General features: G+C 38.3%; 1 protein-coding gene across 8 annotated transcripts in view; it reads right to left on the reverse strand.

Annotated features, from left to right (window-relative positions):
* NEK10 (NIMA related kinase 10) overlaps positions 1-16,438 on the reverse strand; it is a gene marked incomplete at its 3' end in the record, with an annotated part of 201,020 nt that overhangs the window by 60,166 nt on the left and 124,416 nt on the right. For all 8 annotated transcript variants that reach the window (XM_080824601.1, XM_080824599.1, XM_080824596.1 and 5 more), the window contains one exon: positions 13,066-13,279. In XM_080824601.1, coding sequence (XP_080680727.1) covers positions 13,066-13,279 — 214 coding nt within the window. The remainder of the gene's footprint in view (positions 1-13,065; positions 13,280-16,438) is intronic.

Consider the following 16,438-nt stretch of genomic DNA (forward strand, 5'->3'; position numbering starts at 1 on the left):
AGTAAGGAGAAACTGTGAGTCCTGATGCAAGCATTCCAGACTTGAGGACCTTTGACTTGCAACCAATAATCAAGACCCAGTTGGGCTGCAGGTGAAGTCATTTGCAATCACCGAAATTGCATCCATAAGTAATTGGGTGCTTGCTTAGCATCTAATAAAGGGGTATTCACATTCTGAGAGAGATGCTTTTTCAAACTCTGTAAGCATGGAAGATATGATATAGCAATGTAGAATGTATAGTTGTTTTCGTTTTTTTTTAAAAACCCTCTGTTTCTATAGGCTCTTGCAGCAGTTTTTGCCTCAAAAACAATCGATAGAGTTCTTGACCTTGACATAAACAATATGCCACCGTAGACACATTTTCCTGAATATGATTTCCAGAGTTTTTCCTTGTGGATATTTGAGTACCCAACTTATTACCAACTCTTCCCTTGAACAACTGGGGCTATTTTAGTCCCTTTTGGATCCCTCCATGCTTTGGATAATGTTTTGTACATAGCAACTGCTTAATAACTAGTTGCTGTATTGAGATCAAAGGGAGAAAAGGGCCAGGATGGCAGGTGAATTCCCCTATATGGTGAGTAGGTTTTGTAGCTTCTGGGTTTTTTGTTTGTTTGTTTTGTTTTTATCTTGCCTGTTTATCCAGAATCCTACATTGTGATTTTCTCTAAGAGCTGAAGAGACTATCTGGTAACACCCCAACAAGTAGGAGTGAATGTCTCCCTTCCTTTTTCCCCTTTGCTCTTACAAGAAGTTATAAAACTCCACTCATCTGTATTAGAGATGGCTGGCCCAGAAACGACAAAATGCCCCTGTAACCCAGTAGGCATTGGCCAAAGGCAGAGATGGTTAAATACTTTTAGCCTGAGGGTTGAGGCCATTAAGGTATTTTCAAAAGTTGCCTCCAGCAAGTACATAAACCTATTAAAGGGAGTTGGGTGTATGTGTGTGTGTGGGGGGGGTGCAGCATTGGGGGATGCAATTTGGCTGCTGTCATCTTTTTTACTTTCTAATTACTTAAGATTTTTCTAGGAATAGGAGATGGAGTTAACTATATATTTTTTTTGGCATCTATATATCTCCTAGGAACGGATGGACACATTCTGTGCATCAATATGGCAGCAAGAAGAAGACAATGCAAATCAGACAATAAAATTATCACTGATATGGAAATCATCACCGTTACAGGAGACACTTCCTGTCACAGTGCTGTTATAGGCACAATTATGTTTAGCTCGGTTTTGCTCATTATAATGTAATTTTTAATGTGTGCAGCAGATTATAATACATTTTCAGTTGAATAGCAATTCTAACAGTAACAGACTGACACTGCCTAAATTAACTGCAACAGTAGGGAAAGAATTAAGAGAGTCTATTTTATTAAAACTAGTGCAAATTTTTTAAATTGCCCAGAATGTTTTATCAGGAGAGACAGAGAGAGCGAGAGAGGAAAAAAAAAAAAGTGAGAAATAAACATAAAGCATGACACTAACTATATCCTGTAGATGCCTTACTTTAGAACCATAAAGAACGCACCATTTCTTTTGTTCTAAAATAGCCATTCTATTTGAGCTATGTCTTTGCCTACTGTCTTCTATTTGTTTAGGTGATAACTGTGACCTTAGTTACATAAAGTTAGGGCTACCCAGTGCTTGACAGCAATTCACCTGGCCGAGGTGATCTTTTTTAATGGCAAACCACATTCCATGCTTTTCATGGATGACAGCACAAAGAAAACCCAAAATATGAGACAGATCGTTGACTACATATTATTGTGCAAAAATGCAATCCCTAAATCTCAAAGTATTTAAAAAAAAAAAAAATCAGCCAGGGGCAACCTCAGTTGGTTGGGCTTCTGACTTTTGATTTCGGCTCAGGTCATGGTCTCAGGGTCCTGGAATCCAGTCCCGCATCAGGCTCCCACTCAGCAGGGAGTCTGCTTCTCTCTCTCTCTCCCACCTTCTCCTCTGTCCCTCCCCCAACTCGCATGCTCTCTCTCATTCTCTCTAAAATAAGTTAATAAATCTTAAAAAAGAAAATCAGCCAGTGTGACCAAGAGGGCTGAAGGGGGTCACATTGACCCCGGCCACAGCTGAGTGCTCTGACCAGTTCAGCAGGTGTGGCAAGAGGCTCCTGTCTAGGACCTCACTCTGGGCCACTTGGTTTTGCCACTGTAGAGAGGTGGGCCACAGCAGCAAGCTTGGAGCCTGGTCCCTTACTATGGTAGCTGGGGATCTTTTAGCTTCGAAGTTGTTTGGTTGATACCTCTGTCTATTTTGTTTATGAAACCCTGAAGTATTTCCCTGCCCCTGTGCTCTGTACATCAAGTAGAAGAGCAAAATGTTCAAATGAAACCAGAAAAATTGGTGTGAGAGGTGCTGAAAATAACTAAGATTTACAAATATCGTATAATGAAGGAAATGTTTTCTTCAAGTTTGGATATTAGTTATTTTTCTTATTTTGAACTTCCTAACAATATTCATACAAAGCTAAATATTTTGCTTTAATATAATTAAATGCATATAATTATGACCCTGCTATTATCTGACACTCTCTTAATTAGAACTTCTTAAAAGCATAAGAACATACTAATGAACTGTCACTAAAATAAGTAAATTAGAGGATGAATTAATTATTACAATTCAGTCTAAAATTCCACTATCAAATTTATCATGCTTGATAATGTTTCACTGCCTCCCCATAAATATCTAGTATCTGCAACAGGTTCTCTATTATTCCTAATTCAAAGATAGGTTTTCTAGAAGAAATAACACTAATAAGGATGAGGAGAAGAACAGTGCCATAATCTGAAGGTATACATTATTAAAAATACAGAAGATATGGTCTACATCAACTGACTGACCACCGTTTTGTTTCAAAACTACATACTACCACAGGAAAAGAACTGACTGTGTGGGAATATTTCAGAAAGCCTTTCAAAGGAAGCCAGAATCAGGTAACATATATTAGAACCTCGTTTACTGTTCCTTTTTAATACAGAATTACATAAGGGAGGGTCTAGTTCTTGTCAAACCACACACTCGGTACATGAAAATACCAAACCAATTAAGTACCAACAAACAAAGAATTAAAAACCGAGGCAAAGAATCACATCATCTTTTATCCCTCTTCCCAAGTCATGACTTCCCAAGTCATCCTTGACTCTCAGCAGTCAATTTACACACAGCAGCCAGCTGTATAACTTTAAAACATTATGTCACCCCTTTGCTCAAAACACATGTCACTCAAGTCTGTACCATGGACCAGAGCATCCTCATCTTCCTTCCCCTGCTTCCCTGTACTCCAGCCACACAGGCTTCCTTGCTGGCCTTTTAAATCTGGCAGGCATGCTCCCACCTCGAAATATTTGGACTTGCCATCAATGTTGTGTCCCCAGATAATTGCACAGCTCACCCTTTTAACATATTCAGGTTTCTACTCAAATGTCTTGCAGGTATAGTGGCTTTCCATGACATCCCTATTTAAAACAGCCCATCTTCCCACATCTACTAATCACTACTACTTTGCCTTTATATTTTTGTCCATGGCACTTAAGTGTATATTAATTCACTTATAATTTGTCTTCCTCCACTGTGAAGATGGAGTTCTTCTCTTTACTGTTAAAATACAGACTAGAATAGGCCCCAGAAGAGAACAGATCAATCTTGTTGAATAAGCAAAATAAAAGACTGATTTTTCAAAGTATTGCAAAGCTCTTCACCATATTAAAAAAAAAAAGGGTAGATATCAAAATAGCAGCATTATTTTTTGAAGAAACTGACAAACTCATTGTAAAATTAATAAGTAAATATAACAGATCTAGAATTGCCAAATCAAATTTGACAAAGAAGAATGAAATTGGAGCACTTATACAACCTAATTTCAAGACTTACTGAAAAGCTACAATAATCAGGATAGTGTGGTATTGGCCTTAGATACACAGATCAATGAACAGAATAAAGTTTAGAAATAAATCCACATATATAGTGTCAAAAGATTTCCAACAAAGACCTGTAGTGAAATCAGTGAGCAAACATTAGACATTTTAAGAAATGATGCTGTAAAAACTGGGTACTCATATGGAAAAAAAAATCCCAAATTTCAATATTTTCATTATTCTATGCATGAAATTAAGTCAAAATGGATCATAGACTTAAACATAAAATCTATCACAAGAAGGAATTTACAAAAATAAAAAAGAGCTAATTTCTGCAGCCTTGGTATAGACCAAGATTTCTTCAGCAGGATACAAAAAGCACTAACAATAACAAAAAACTAAATAAGTAAATTGGACTGCAACAAAATTAAAATTTAACAAAACTTCTGCTCATCAAAAAAAAACAGTCAAGTCATAGACTAGGAAAAAAAATTTGCAATACTTATATTTGCCAACAGAGTTCTATGTGGAATATACACAGAACTCCTAAAATCAACAAAAACAGACAAATAATTCAATAAAATAATGGCCAAAGATTTGAATAGATAGTTCAAACACACACACACACACACACACACACACACACACACACGTGTAAATGATCAATATGCATATGTAAAAGTGCTCAGCAGCCAAGGTGATCAGGAAAATCCAAACTAAAACCACAAAGAGATACCTTCCTGTGCCCCCTACAAAGGTTAAAATCTAAAAGACTGACAACACCAAATGTTTACAAGAATGTGGAACAACTGAGCAACTCTCATACATTGCTCCTAAAAATGCTAACCAGTACAATTTTGGAGAACTGCTTGATAGTTTCTTTTTGAACTAAACGTACCACTACCTTAAGACCCTGAAATTGTACTCCTAGGTATTTGCCTAAGAGAAATGAAAGCATCTGCACAAGAAGACTTATGTAAGAAAATTCATAGCAGTCTTATATAAAACCCCAAATCTAGAAACAACACAGTGTTCATCAATAGGAGAATACATTATGATATGTTCATACCACATAATACCATCGAACATTATAAACAAAGAACTATTAAGCACAACATCACGGATCAATCTCAGTGACATTAGGTCACATGAACTAAGGCAGACATTTGTGATTTATATGAAGTCAAAATAAGAGGCAAAAGTAATCCACAGTGTCAGAAATCATAAGTCTGTCCATGGGCAGGGAACTGTATGGGAAAGAGCAAGAGGGAAATTTTTGAGTTCACAGAAATGTTCTGAATCTCATTTTGGGTGCAAGTTAACCATGTGTCAAAAGTTAATAAACTGAGTAATTAAAATGTGTATATCTTACTGTAGGCAAATTATATCTCCATAAACAAGGGGGGAGTTATGGTGTGGATGTGAGAATGGTGTATACATTTGTGCGGGAACCTAAAAGGCATTGCTTTATTTTCTTAAACCATAACAGGTATAGAACGCTGCCAAAACAAGTCATGATTTTTCCTGATACTTCTTTCACTGCATCATTATTTGTTGCATTTTCACAGCCTTGGGGGAAATTCAGTCAACAATTAACCAGACAATAAAAGCAAAGATGTTCACAAATATATTGTCCCTTTAAAATACATCATTTTCTACATGGCTTAATTTAATCTCTTAGCAGAGGATTGCAGACACACGCCTTTAGTGGCATGCTCAGAAATTGTAAATGACATATGGTATAATAAAAATAAAACAGCTCAGATAAATAAATAGCACAACAGTTTTTTAAATTTGCACTAAGAAAATGAGAATCAGGTAGTTGCATACTTGCTCAATTCCTATGTGGTCCACTTTAAAGATATTTGAGAATTTAGGATTAATATCAAATGCCTTTCAATAAAGTTTACCAAGAACATATACAGATTGTATTAGAAAACTACAAGAAGAATTCCATTTCTTTAAGTGAAATTATAAAGGGTTGGTGGATTTAGAAAATAATCCTTGTGGACAAGTACCCTACTAGCTGCTTCCCCCAGCCCCAAGGTATCCTAGAATTTAGGATAATAATTATGTGCGCCATATTTCAGTAGTTTGACAACATGAGACTATCACAGAAATCTTCCTTTTTGTAATTCATCAAAAGCTTAGAGTACATTTCTAGGACTCACTATGGAAACATTTACTCGTCATCTTAAGCATGAGACGATTTATCAAGATCAGATGTGATTTTTGAAAGATCATCTTTGTAGGCACACAGGGGATGGTTAAGGGAGGGAGCTGATTCTCGATAACCTGAGTAGAATGGATTCAATCATTTGGAAAGTCTTTAAAGCTGAGCCTTCTTTGAGATGAAAAAGAAACTCCATCTGTGGACAGCAGGTTCAGCCCATGTCCTAAAGTTTCAGCCTGCCCTTCCTGCCAGCCTACCCTATTACCTAACCAGCCCCCACAATTGTATAAAATAATTCCTTCCAACAAATCTCTTCATATGTATCTTCTACTGGTTCTGCTTTATACATTCTGTGTAGGACTGTTCTGTACACGGCATAATATTAGCAGCCCTGGCTGCCTCCCCTTAAGTGCCAGTAGCAGTCAACGTCATTGTGATAAACAAAATGGCTCTCCCTCCACACGCACACAGTTTCTGAGGACCTTGTAAACAGTGCAGAGGTGGTCTGAACACTGAATCACTGCTAGGGCTGAGGAGGAGACTAGAGAGGCAAGAAAGTAGGATATTGCAATGACCCAATGTGAGACAATGAGAATGAGAACTGGAAGGTTAAGATGGATTTGTCAGGCATTTCAAAAATAGGACTGGTTAAAGAAGATGGGATCGGGAGGGAGACAAACCATAAAAGACTCAATCTCAAAAAACAGACTGAGGGTTGCTGGGGGGAGGGGGGACGGGAGAGGGTGGTGGGGATATGGACATTGGGGAGGGTATGTGCTATGATGAGTGCTGTGAAATGTGTAAACCTGGCGATTCATAGACCTGTACCCCTGGGGATAAAAATACATTATATGTTTATTAAAATAAATTAATTAATTTTTTTAAAAAGTAAAAAAAAATAGTACTGGTAAAAGATTGCTAATGAAATGGATGTAGGATTTGAGGGAGAATGAATTGAAGATGTCCAGGTTTCAATTAAGGTGATGAGGTGTAGAACATGACTGGGTTAAGGAAAGAGAATCCATTCACTGTGGGACTTGCTGAGCATGAGGTACCTATTAGACACACAGGTAAATGTCCAGCTCAAAATTTAGGTCTGTCATGCGGGAAAGGCTGGGATCAGACACATAGTTTTGGAGGTCTTCAGAAAATGGATGTGTTGTAAAACACATCCCAGTGCATTCGACCTTCTTAGAAAATATTGTGTACTTTTCCTTCCCGAATGCTTATACTGTTGAGACCAGACCAGAAGGCTGGGGCTTATAAACCCAAGGAAAGTCCTAGTCCTGAATGAAGAACACCTGGGCAAGAGGAGGATGTGGTAGAAGGGCAGTTTCCAGTGTGCAGATGGGGAACGGAAGTCTTTCTGAAGTTCAAAGAAGGAGCCAGAGAGAAGGATAGAAGATAAGAAGGCAAGTTCAAACATCTTTGTTTTTCCTCCTCACATCCTCTCCAGCAGAGGTGAACCTTGTGAGTGAAGCAGAGCAGAGGGTTTGAGGGAACAAGTCAGGTTCAGCCAGAAAAGACTGAAAGTTCCAGAGAAGCTCTGTGACCATCATGACACTATATACTATACAGCTAATATGGGCATTTAGTACAAGGCCCGGGAGGGTAGAAACACTGTTCCCCGTGGTATCCCCTGTACCTAGAATAGTACCTGACACCTAATAGGTACTCAATAAATATTTGTTGAATGGATAAGGTAGGGCTGATATTGTGCCCCCACTCCCAGTTAGTTCCCCATGGACTATGTGGCATAGGTGGGAATCCAAAGCTCCCACGTGCCACAGTGGGAATGTAGAAAATGGATATAGTGCTCACTGGTGAGTCCTCCAGGTTATCACTTCATGGAGGGAGCACAGAGAAGACAGCTCAAACCAGGGATTCCACAGTAGGTCCCCCAAAGCCACAGGGATAGGTTCACCTCATCTGAAGTCAATGGAGGCCAAAAGAAGAAGGCAATAACACACAGAAACCCCTCCCAGTGGCATGAAGATACCTAGGCTTCCTCCTGTATCCAGCTGCCATCTTGGGAGACAGAGATGGAAAGGAGAGCCCTTGAAATGGGAGAGAAACTTTTAGACCAAAATAGCTGATATAAGTGTTCACGCCTATATCCACCATTTTCTGCTATCAGCAGGAACAGGGGTTCAAAACAAAATGATGTATGATTATGGAAGATAAAGTTCCCATTTTATACAAGCAATTTTTACCCAAGTTCATATGAAACGAAAAACCATGAAACTAGACAGGGCTCACTCAAGAGAAGAGCAAGAAGAGAAGCAGAACATCAAAGCTTAAGAGTACAGGGTCGGAAGAGAGAATAAGAAAAGAGTGTTCAGAGACGTAAGATAGAAATTAGGACAGAGGGGTGTGGTTGAAACCACAGGGGGAAAAATTCAAAAAGGAAATATGAATGAATAAGGAAGAATTACTCTTCAGTTTGATAATTTGGTTGTTAATTACTCTGGAGAAATATAAGGTCTCAGTCCACATTACCCAGGTTCAAATCCAAACATGAGGTATGAATATCATGACTAGGTATTCCACAAACTTCTGCCATCTAGCACCAGCCTACTTTCCCAGACTTTCCAAACTATACATATCAAAATATGCATTATAAATCAGGAGATCCTACTATCAGTCCAAGGTCTGAAACCAGCAAACTAGTTTGGTGACCTTGGAAAAATCTCTTCTCTTGGTTTCCGTTTCCTTGCCTTTTAAGTTAAAGCATAAAACAATACCATTCCTAAAATGTGATTAGTAGCCCTAAGTGTGCTAAGCTGGTATATCCGGAGCTCATGTACTTTTATTATTCTTCTCCATGCAGGAGTGACTTTCTTACCTACTTCAAGGCCAAAACTTACACCACTTGCTTTGGGAGCCTCCCTAAACTATATCAGCCAGAGATATCATTTGGTATTTACCAAGATTTCCTCCTGCATATATGTCTTGGCTTCCCAGGTAGGCTGTATAAGTCACTGCACGACTGCTACCACTCCTTATAATCTTTTGTAACCTTCACAATAGTAAGCAGCATGTCTTACATTCAGAAGATAGTCAACAAATCTTTGTTCTTTTATTAATTATAAACTGTAAGCATTTTCAATTTTTCTTTTTGTTTTGTTCCCTGTTAGTCTTATGGATGTGAAAGTTCTCCAGACTGAAAAAACTCACTCTACCAGTAAAAAGAAAGAATCATGTACTTTTAAAACAGAGATAGTGAAAATAATAGTACCTGTCAAATATCACTGGAAGAGAAGTGGGAATCCCTGCAAAACTCACCCTTCAAGAACTTGCTTCTTTCACTGATTACCCATCAGTCTCCCTGGTACATTCAACTCCGCTCCATTTGTACACATAGAAATAAGCTTTATTTACAAATGTTAATATTAGCTTACAGTTGGATCCACAAAATCCCACTAATCTGAATGAAATTGGAGTTTTCTATTGATTACCCACATTTTTCAGGCTGGGTTTTGACACTCATCCTTACATTTGTTGGTGAGGATCTAAGCAGCATGCCGTTTAGAATTGTCTGCAACTGATTTTTCTGTCTGGGATACAAGATGACAACCAAAGGGCAGCTCTTCTGTGTATTTAACATGTTGCGCATAATGCTAAAATGCCAATCATGATTTTATTACTACAATGCCACAGTATCCTCTGTAGCACAATAGACTTTTATTATTACATATTTAAGTAAAAATTACACCTTATTTTTCTCTGCTTGGTTTTATTCTTTTTTAAAAAATATTATTTATTTATCTATTTGAGAGAGACAGAATGAAAGCAAGTATGAGCAGGTAGAAGAGCAGAGGAAGAGTGAGAAGCACACTCCCCGCTAAGCAGGGAGCCTGACTCGGGGTTCAATCCCAGGGCCCTGGGATCATGACCTGAGCTGGAGGCAGACGCTTAACCAACTGAGCCACCCAGGCACCCTTGGATTTTATTCTTGACTCTGCTCTCCTCATGATCTTTATTTTGAATTATAAAAATTAGACAGCTTAATGTTCTTCGAAAAGAAAATTTTCTTCTCTTTCTTAGGGTCTAAACCACAGTACACAGGCATGAACTTTATTAGTGAAGATTTCTGTGTCCTCTTGAAATATATATTAATACTTGTCTTTACTAGACTATTGCCATAACTGAGAATAAGCTAATATGTGAAAAAGTTAGCAGCACACACCCCATGACACAGGAGTCCTTAACGTTTCTTATCAATTGTTTGCTCGCCCCTTAATTTGAAAAATTCCAGCAATTCACAATGGCTCTCCTTATCAGGTCTGAGAATTCATAAAGTTCTATGTAACGTACCCACTAATTTCTCTTTCCTTTGACTATTGCTTATCATTGGACTGTGTAATTGTATTGTTGATATTAACTGCTCTGGGAGATATTCCACCATATTTGAAATGAAATAATCATGATACTATAACAAGACTTAAGAAAAAAAGAAACATCAAATTTTATACATATAATTTTTCCATCAGCAATGGTGTCGATGTATGTTTTTAAAAAGAAATAATTGGTACTTAGCAAGGATAATGCCAATTAACTGCATGCTGTCTTTTCATTAAATGTAATCATACTTCCTTCTCAGTTCTTTAATAAAGCTGCACTTTTCCTTTTAACTACCATTTTATTAATCCAGAGATGAAAAATGATCAGTATACATAAAATAGTGCCAAAGGAGACGATATCTGATTGTTCTTTAAACATAGTAATATAAACTGCCAAGAGGCAAAGCACTTCTCTATGGTCCCTATGAGACTGAATGCTCCATGAGGGCATCAAGGCTGGCTGGTAACACGTGCTCAATACATACTTATTAACTGCATGAAAACCACATGTGGATTTGGCACTAATGGACCAGTTAATACTGGATTAGCAAGTTGCATCAACAATTTTTTTAACATAATCATTGCTTACTTTATATAACTGGTGCTATCTTATAATTTTGTGCCACTTTTTCATTTGTACAGTTTATTCAAACACATAAACTTACTTAATTCTAGTGCTTTCTGTGATAGGTCATATGTTCCCCCTAATTTACAGATGAGTACAGAACCTCTAGAACCTCGAAACTGCCTCTACTACAGGTATCTCCCTTTGTTTAACCCAGTCATGGCCTGAGAGCTGGATTTCTACAGTTAAAATGGCTCTCCAAATATGTACTGAAATATTAATGGATGACATGATATAGTGGTTTGGGTTTGTTTCAAAATAACCTACGGAGGGCAGGGAGTGGATAGTGGGTGGGCATTAAAACAGTTTGTGATTGGCCCGAAGTAGCAAATTCTTGAAGCTGGGGGTGGCTACACGAAGCACAATCTTTATTTCTGTAAATGCATGAAATTTTCCACAGTAAGAGTTAAAAAAAAAAAAAAAAAAAAAAGCTGAGCAGTAAATAAATAAATAAAACCGTCATTCTCAAGGTGTTTTGCTAAAGATAAGAGGATTTTTGTGGTTAGATTTTAAACTAACTACGCCCATCCCCACATCAGCTAAGGGAATCTAATATAAACTGACTCTTTTATATCCAACTGGAAATTGGCTAAGTAGCTTTGCAGTGCAGAACTTAATAGAAGGCCTCAAATACTTAAGATATATAGAAATAGCTAAATCTCTTGCATTTCAGTTTCCTGGGAACACTGTACTCTGAATGCAACATGACATGCATAAAATGGTGTGTTTCTCATAGTTGCCTACTTTTTACGAAGTCAGGTAGTAAAATAACAAGAAAAGTGAGCTTTAACTTGCTGTATATAAGATTTAACTGTGTTCAGCAAGAGCTATAACTCCAAGTTATATGCTCCTAAACATAAACCAAGGCCTTAGATAATCACCAAGTATTGTTCTGTGAAATTACAGTTGGGCTCAGCAAGGCAATAAAGATGAGTTTTTCCCCCCCAAAAGAAAACTACACTGAATCTTCAACTTCCAGATTCCAAGAATGTCAAGACAAGCACACCACACAGTAGTGCTTTCCTTTTAATAGAAACGAGTTTAATGGGAAGTTGTTATCCAAGAAATCAGAGGAAGGGAGGGGGGCAAGGAGGATGGAAGGGAGGGAGGGAGGATGGAAGGAAGGAAGAAAGGAAAAGAAATTACAGCTGTCTCTTCTTTAAAATGAACTCTTCATATTATTTTCCCAGCTGAGGTAGAACAGGTCTTTAGGGTCCTGGAAAGGAATTTGATGACCAAGTACCTTGATTAAGAATGGGTGTTATGACCCTATTTCCATTTCCTTGGGCCCCATGCTCAAGAAGGAAGAAAAGAATATGTACCAGGTTGAAGGGTCCCTGACTAATCCCGCTTGGGGGAGCCCAGAATATGAGCAAAGAATGGATCATGGGTCATGATACAACAAAAGCACATGGGGGAAAACAAGAGACAGCAACAAGAGCATCACCGGCATGGTCACTTGCATATGTGGACATTTGTAGCTTTCCCCTTTTTCAAGTTCTGCTCAGAAATAAACTTAAATATCAAAATAATTTAAAGGTTATTGGCAAGAAAAATTGAAGGACATATTCTTATTTGAAGCATGGCAACATTATTACCACCACAAATAGTAATTAAAAACAACTAGACTAAAACGAAAAAATTTTAAGGCAATTATTATTTCCTTCTCTGAATTAACACATAACATTTTCATCCATATTCCCCAAATCAGATTTCTGAAGAAATAAAATCTATGTATTCACTGATATCTACACAAAGAGCATAATGTAAACTTACAGAATTGCTAAGGGATCTATTTGATGCTACCAGTTTTTCAATTTACAATAAATTAGGGGTAGCTCATTGGAAAGCCATTTATATTGACTTTAATTTTAATTTTTATGTCTAAAAAGGAATGCAAATATGGAACTATGTAATGGTGAAATACTGCATGTAGCAATTAATATTTTCCTAACTAAAGATAATCCTCCCTTAAGACAAGCCTGAACCACTGCAGGTGACCTTATAATGGAGTGCATTGTGAAGACACTGACAGCTGTGCACTTACATGACATAACAGAGCCAGCTCATGGTGACATGTGACAGCATTCCGGTTGGCTTCCATAAAGTACCTCTGTGTACGCTTCCGTTCCCGTTCCAGCTTCTTCTCCAAAGCCAGCTGGGATGTAGACAAGTTGTCTAAATACTTCATCATGACGTCTGATATCATCGAGCTGACTTCTACAATATCTGGGCGGGCTTCTGCATCAGGAGTGAGGCACCTACAAGAAGACAAGCTGATTACAGTACTCTGGTCAATGTCAGGACCAGGCCATGGGTGTGGAAGGTCAAGGTTAAACCCCCCACTGTGTGTCCACCATGGTGTTCACACCCAACACTCCTGGGATAAGATGGACATCAAGCACAGATTGGAATCCAAGACTTCTCAAAAAGTATTTGGAAAGTTTGGGAAGCAGAGGGAGGCAGCACTGTTCTCTTTGCAGTTGGGATATCAGGCAAGGGCTACTGGCTGAGCATGAAGCCACTCCTCAGATCTCAGGACAGGTGGATATAGTCATCTTCTCCCATGTGAACTCGTTATTTTCTATAATCACTGCCAAGCCATTGGTCAGTGAAACAAAGAGGGATCCCAAGAATGTAGGCCCTGATACACCAAATGGAAGGTAGGTTTCTAGAGAGTCACAACTTGTTGGCCTTTTCTAGCTGGATAGCAGCAATATCAACCCAACTTGATTAGTGTGTGTCTTACAAAACCTAAGCCATAAAAATAAAATGCAATGCAGTTACTTAAATGTTTAAGATGTTTGTAATAATTTTTTAAAGTAACTAATTGGACACGTTTCATGCTAATATTTTCTGTGATTTGGAGGTAGGAAATGGCAATCAGCTTACTAGAGGGAATATTATTTATTGTCCAGGTAAATACTAATAGAAAGCTATTCTAGACACAATTGAATCAATTATCAAGATCATTGTTAGCATGTTTTAAGTACTTCTGGCATTCACTATAATATTTTGTCTATTTTTAAAATTTATTTTTTTTTTAGATTTTATTTATTTGAGAGAGCAAGAGCTCGCCCATGAGAGAATGAGAGAAAGAGAGTGCATGTACACAAGTGGAGGAGGGGAGCAGAGGAAGAGAGAGAAGCAGACTCCTCACTGAGCAGGGACCTGGACACGGGGCTTGACCCCAGGACCCTGGGATCGTGACCTGAACTGAAGGCAGATGCTTAACCAGCTGAGCCACCCAGGCACAGCAATATTTTGTCTATTTTTCAAATTCAAAATCTCTCACTTCACTGAAGTCATGTTGCTTCTTAATAAACTTGAACTTATTTGGACTTTGAAAAAAAGATCTAATTTTCACTTTTTGTATTTGATTTAGTGACCTATAGTTCACACAGCTTTCACCTACACTGACGTCTCCAGGAAAGATTTGAGAACTATTCACCACAGAAGTAAAAATAAGACTCTAACTTGTTAATTTGCTGATTGTTCTTTGTTTTTTACTTGATTATGAGTAAAATATACATAACTTAGACTTTATCGTCTCATGCTTAATCTTTATGTTATTTCTCTCTAAGGCAGTGGGCTTGCACTATGGTTATGAGAAGGACTTACACATCTGCTGAATTCATATTTAATGAAGTTCAGTCTATGCATTTATAACAAAGAAAGACAAAGCCAGCTACGTAATTTTGGGGGTGCCCAGTAAAAAATGAAAGTGTGGGGCTCCAGCCCAGAGTGAGGAAGTCAATCTCCCCTCCCACAGACAAGTGTCCTAAATCATGGTAGACAGGAGACTCCCAAGTGATTGCAAACTCCATGCCATCATGATGCTCTTGGTACCTGGATTGGAGGTGGGCAAGAGGCCCCACTAAGCCACCCACTGAGTGAACCCTGGTGCTACCAACCTGGTTAAAGATGGCTTCCTTTTTGCTTCACCTCAAGATTCAGCAGGGTACATACTGCACCCTGATCCTCTCCTTGTCTGCATTCACAAATCCATAGGGGAGGAGGGTAAAGATGGAACACAGGCCTTCCCTGGTGACAGACCCAATCACTATACCAGGGAGAGAACAGTGCAATGATGGGACAGGGTCAGGGAGATGGAGCTGGAGGCCAGGCAGGGGCCATGGGGCCAGGAGCAGATGGTTGAGAATCTATGTCAGAGAGGTAAGAAGTTGGAGGGACCTCACAGTAACTGAGACTTCCAAGCCCCAAACATACATGCTTCTTGTATCATCAGACTTCATTTCCAAAACACAAAATATAAGAATTTCATGACTTTGAATACAGAGTCTTAACCCCCAAGCACAGGACTGTTTTGAGTATGAGAGCCCTGAGCATTGGTCATAAGCACGTGAAGCTGAACATCTGTGCCAGTGACATATTTGTATTCAAATTTATTATTTTAGTTCATAATCATGAAAGAAGCTAAAATGTTGAATTTCACCTTCTAATTAAATTGGTTTTTCATCTACCCTCACTTAATTAGCAAAAGTAATTAAAGCTGATAAAAATGGTTTTTTGACCTAGCGTTGGTTATGACTGCCATGGGAGGGGGAAAAAAAAAAAAAACCACAACCAGCATCTAAGCCTTTCATTAGTGCACTGGACTAAAGTCTTAGTCTGCAGATATCTAAACTGACTAAAGATAATATTACCATTTGCCAATAATATCTGCCCTTTTCCAGATCCCAGCCCTATCTGCTTGCCAAAAATCCACTTTTTTCCAAGTGTCCATTAGGAAGACTTCTTAGATCACCCTCAAATGACTTATCAACCCTTTTTTTATATTCTCATTACATTTAAGTCCTTAAACTACTATAATATTGTATTGCAATGATCCATTTCACCATTAGAAACTGGAAATTTCTTGAGAGGACAGACATATGTCCCCTTCACCGTGATCTCTTCAGCATGTAAAATGGAATCTGTGTCCTATAGGTACTCAGCAGATGAATGAATGAATGAATGAATGAACTTAGGCTAACATCTAAGAATTTATCTGTCCCAAAATATATACCCCAAATATTTGGCCACAAACTTTTCCAGGAACATCTCTTTCCATAAGTTCTAATTTAGCCTCAATTCTCTGAAATACATCCCTGCTTAGATATTTCAGAGAAATTCCTTTTTTTTAAAAGATTTTATTTATGTATTTGACAGAGAGAGACACAGCGAGAGAGGGAACACAAACAAGTGGAGTTGGAGAGGGACAAGCAGGCTCCCCCCACAGCAGGAAGCCCAGCATGGGGCTAGATCCCAGGACCTGGGATCATGACGTGAACCAAAGGCAGACACTTAACGACTGAACCCCCCAGGCACCCCAAGCAAATACTAACAGATCTTAGAGGAGAAAAAAACAATACAATAATAGTAGAGGGCTTCAGCACCCTATCAGCAATGGATAGGTC

This window comes from Martes martes, assembly GCF_963455335.1.
Source record: "Martes martes genome assembly, chromosome: 1".
In the NCBI taxonomy this organism is placed as follows: domain Eukaryota; kingdom Metazoa; phylum Chordata; class Mammalia; order Carnivora; family Mustelidae; genus Martes; species Martes martes.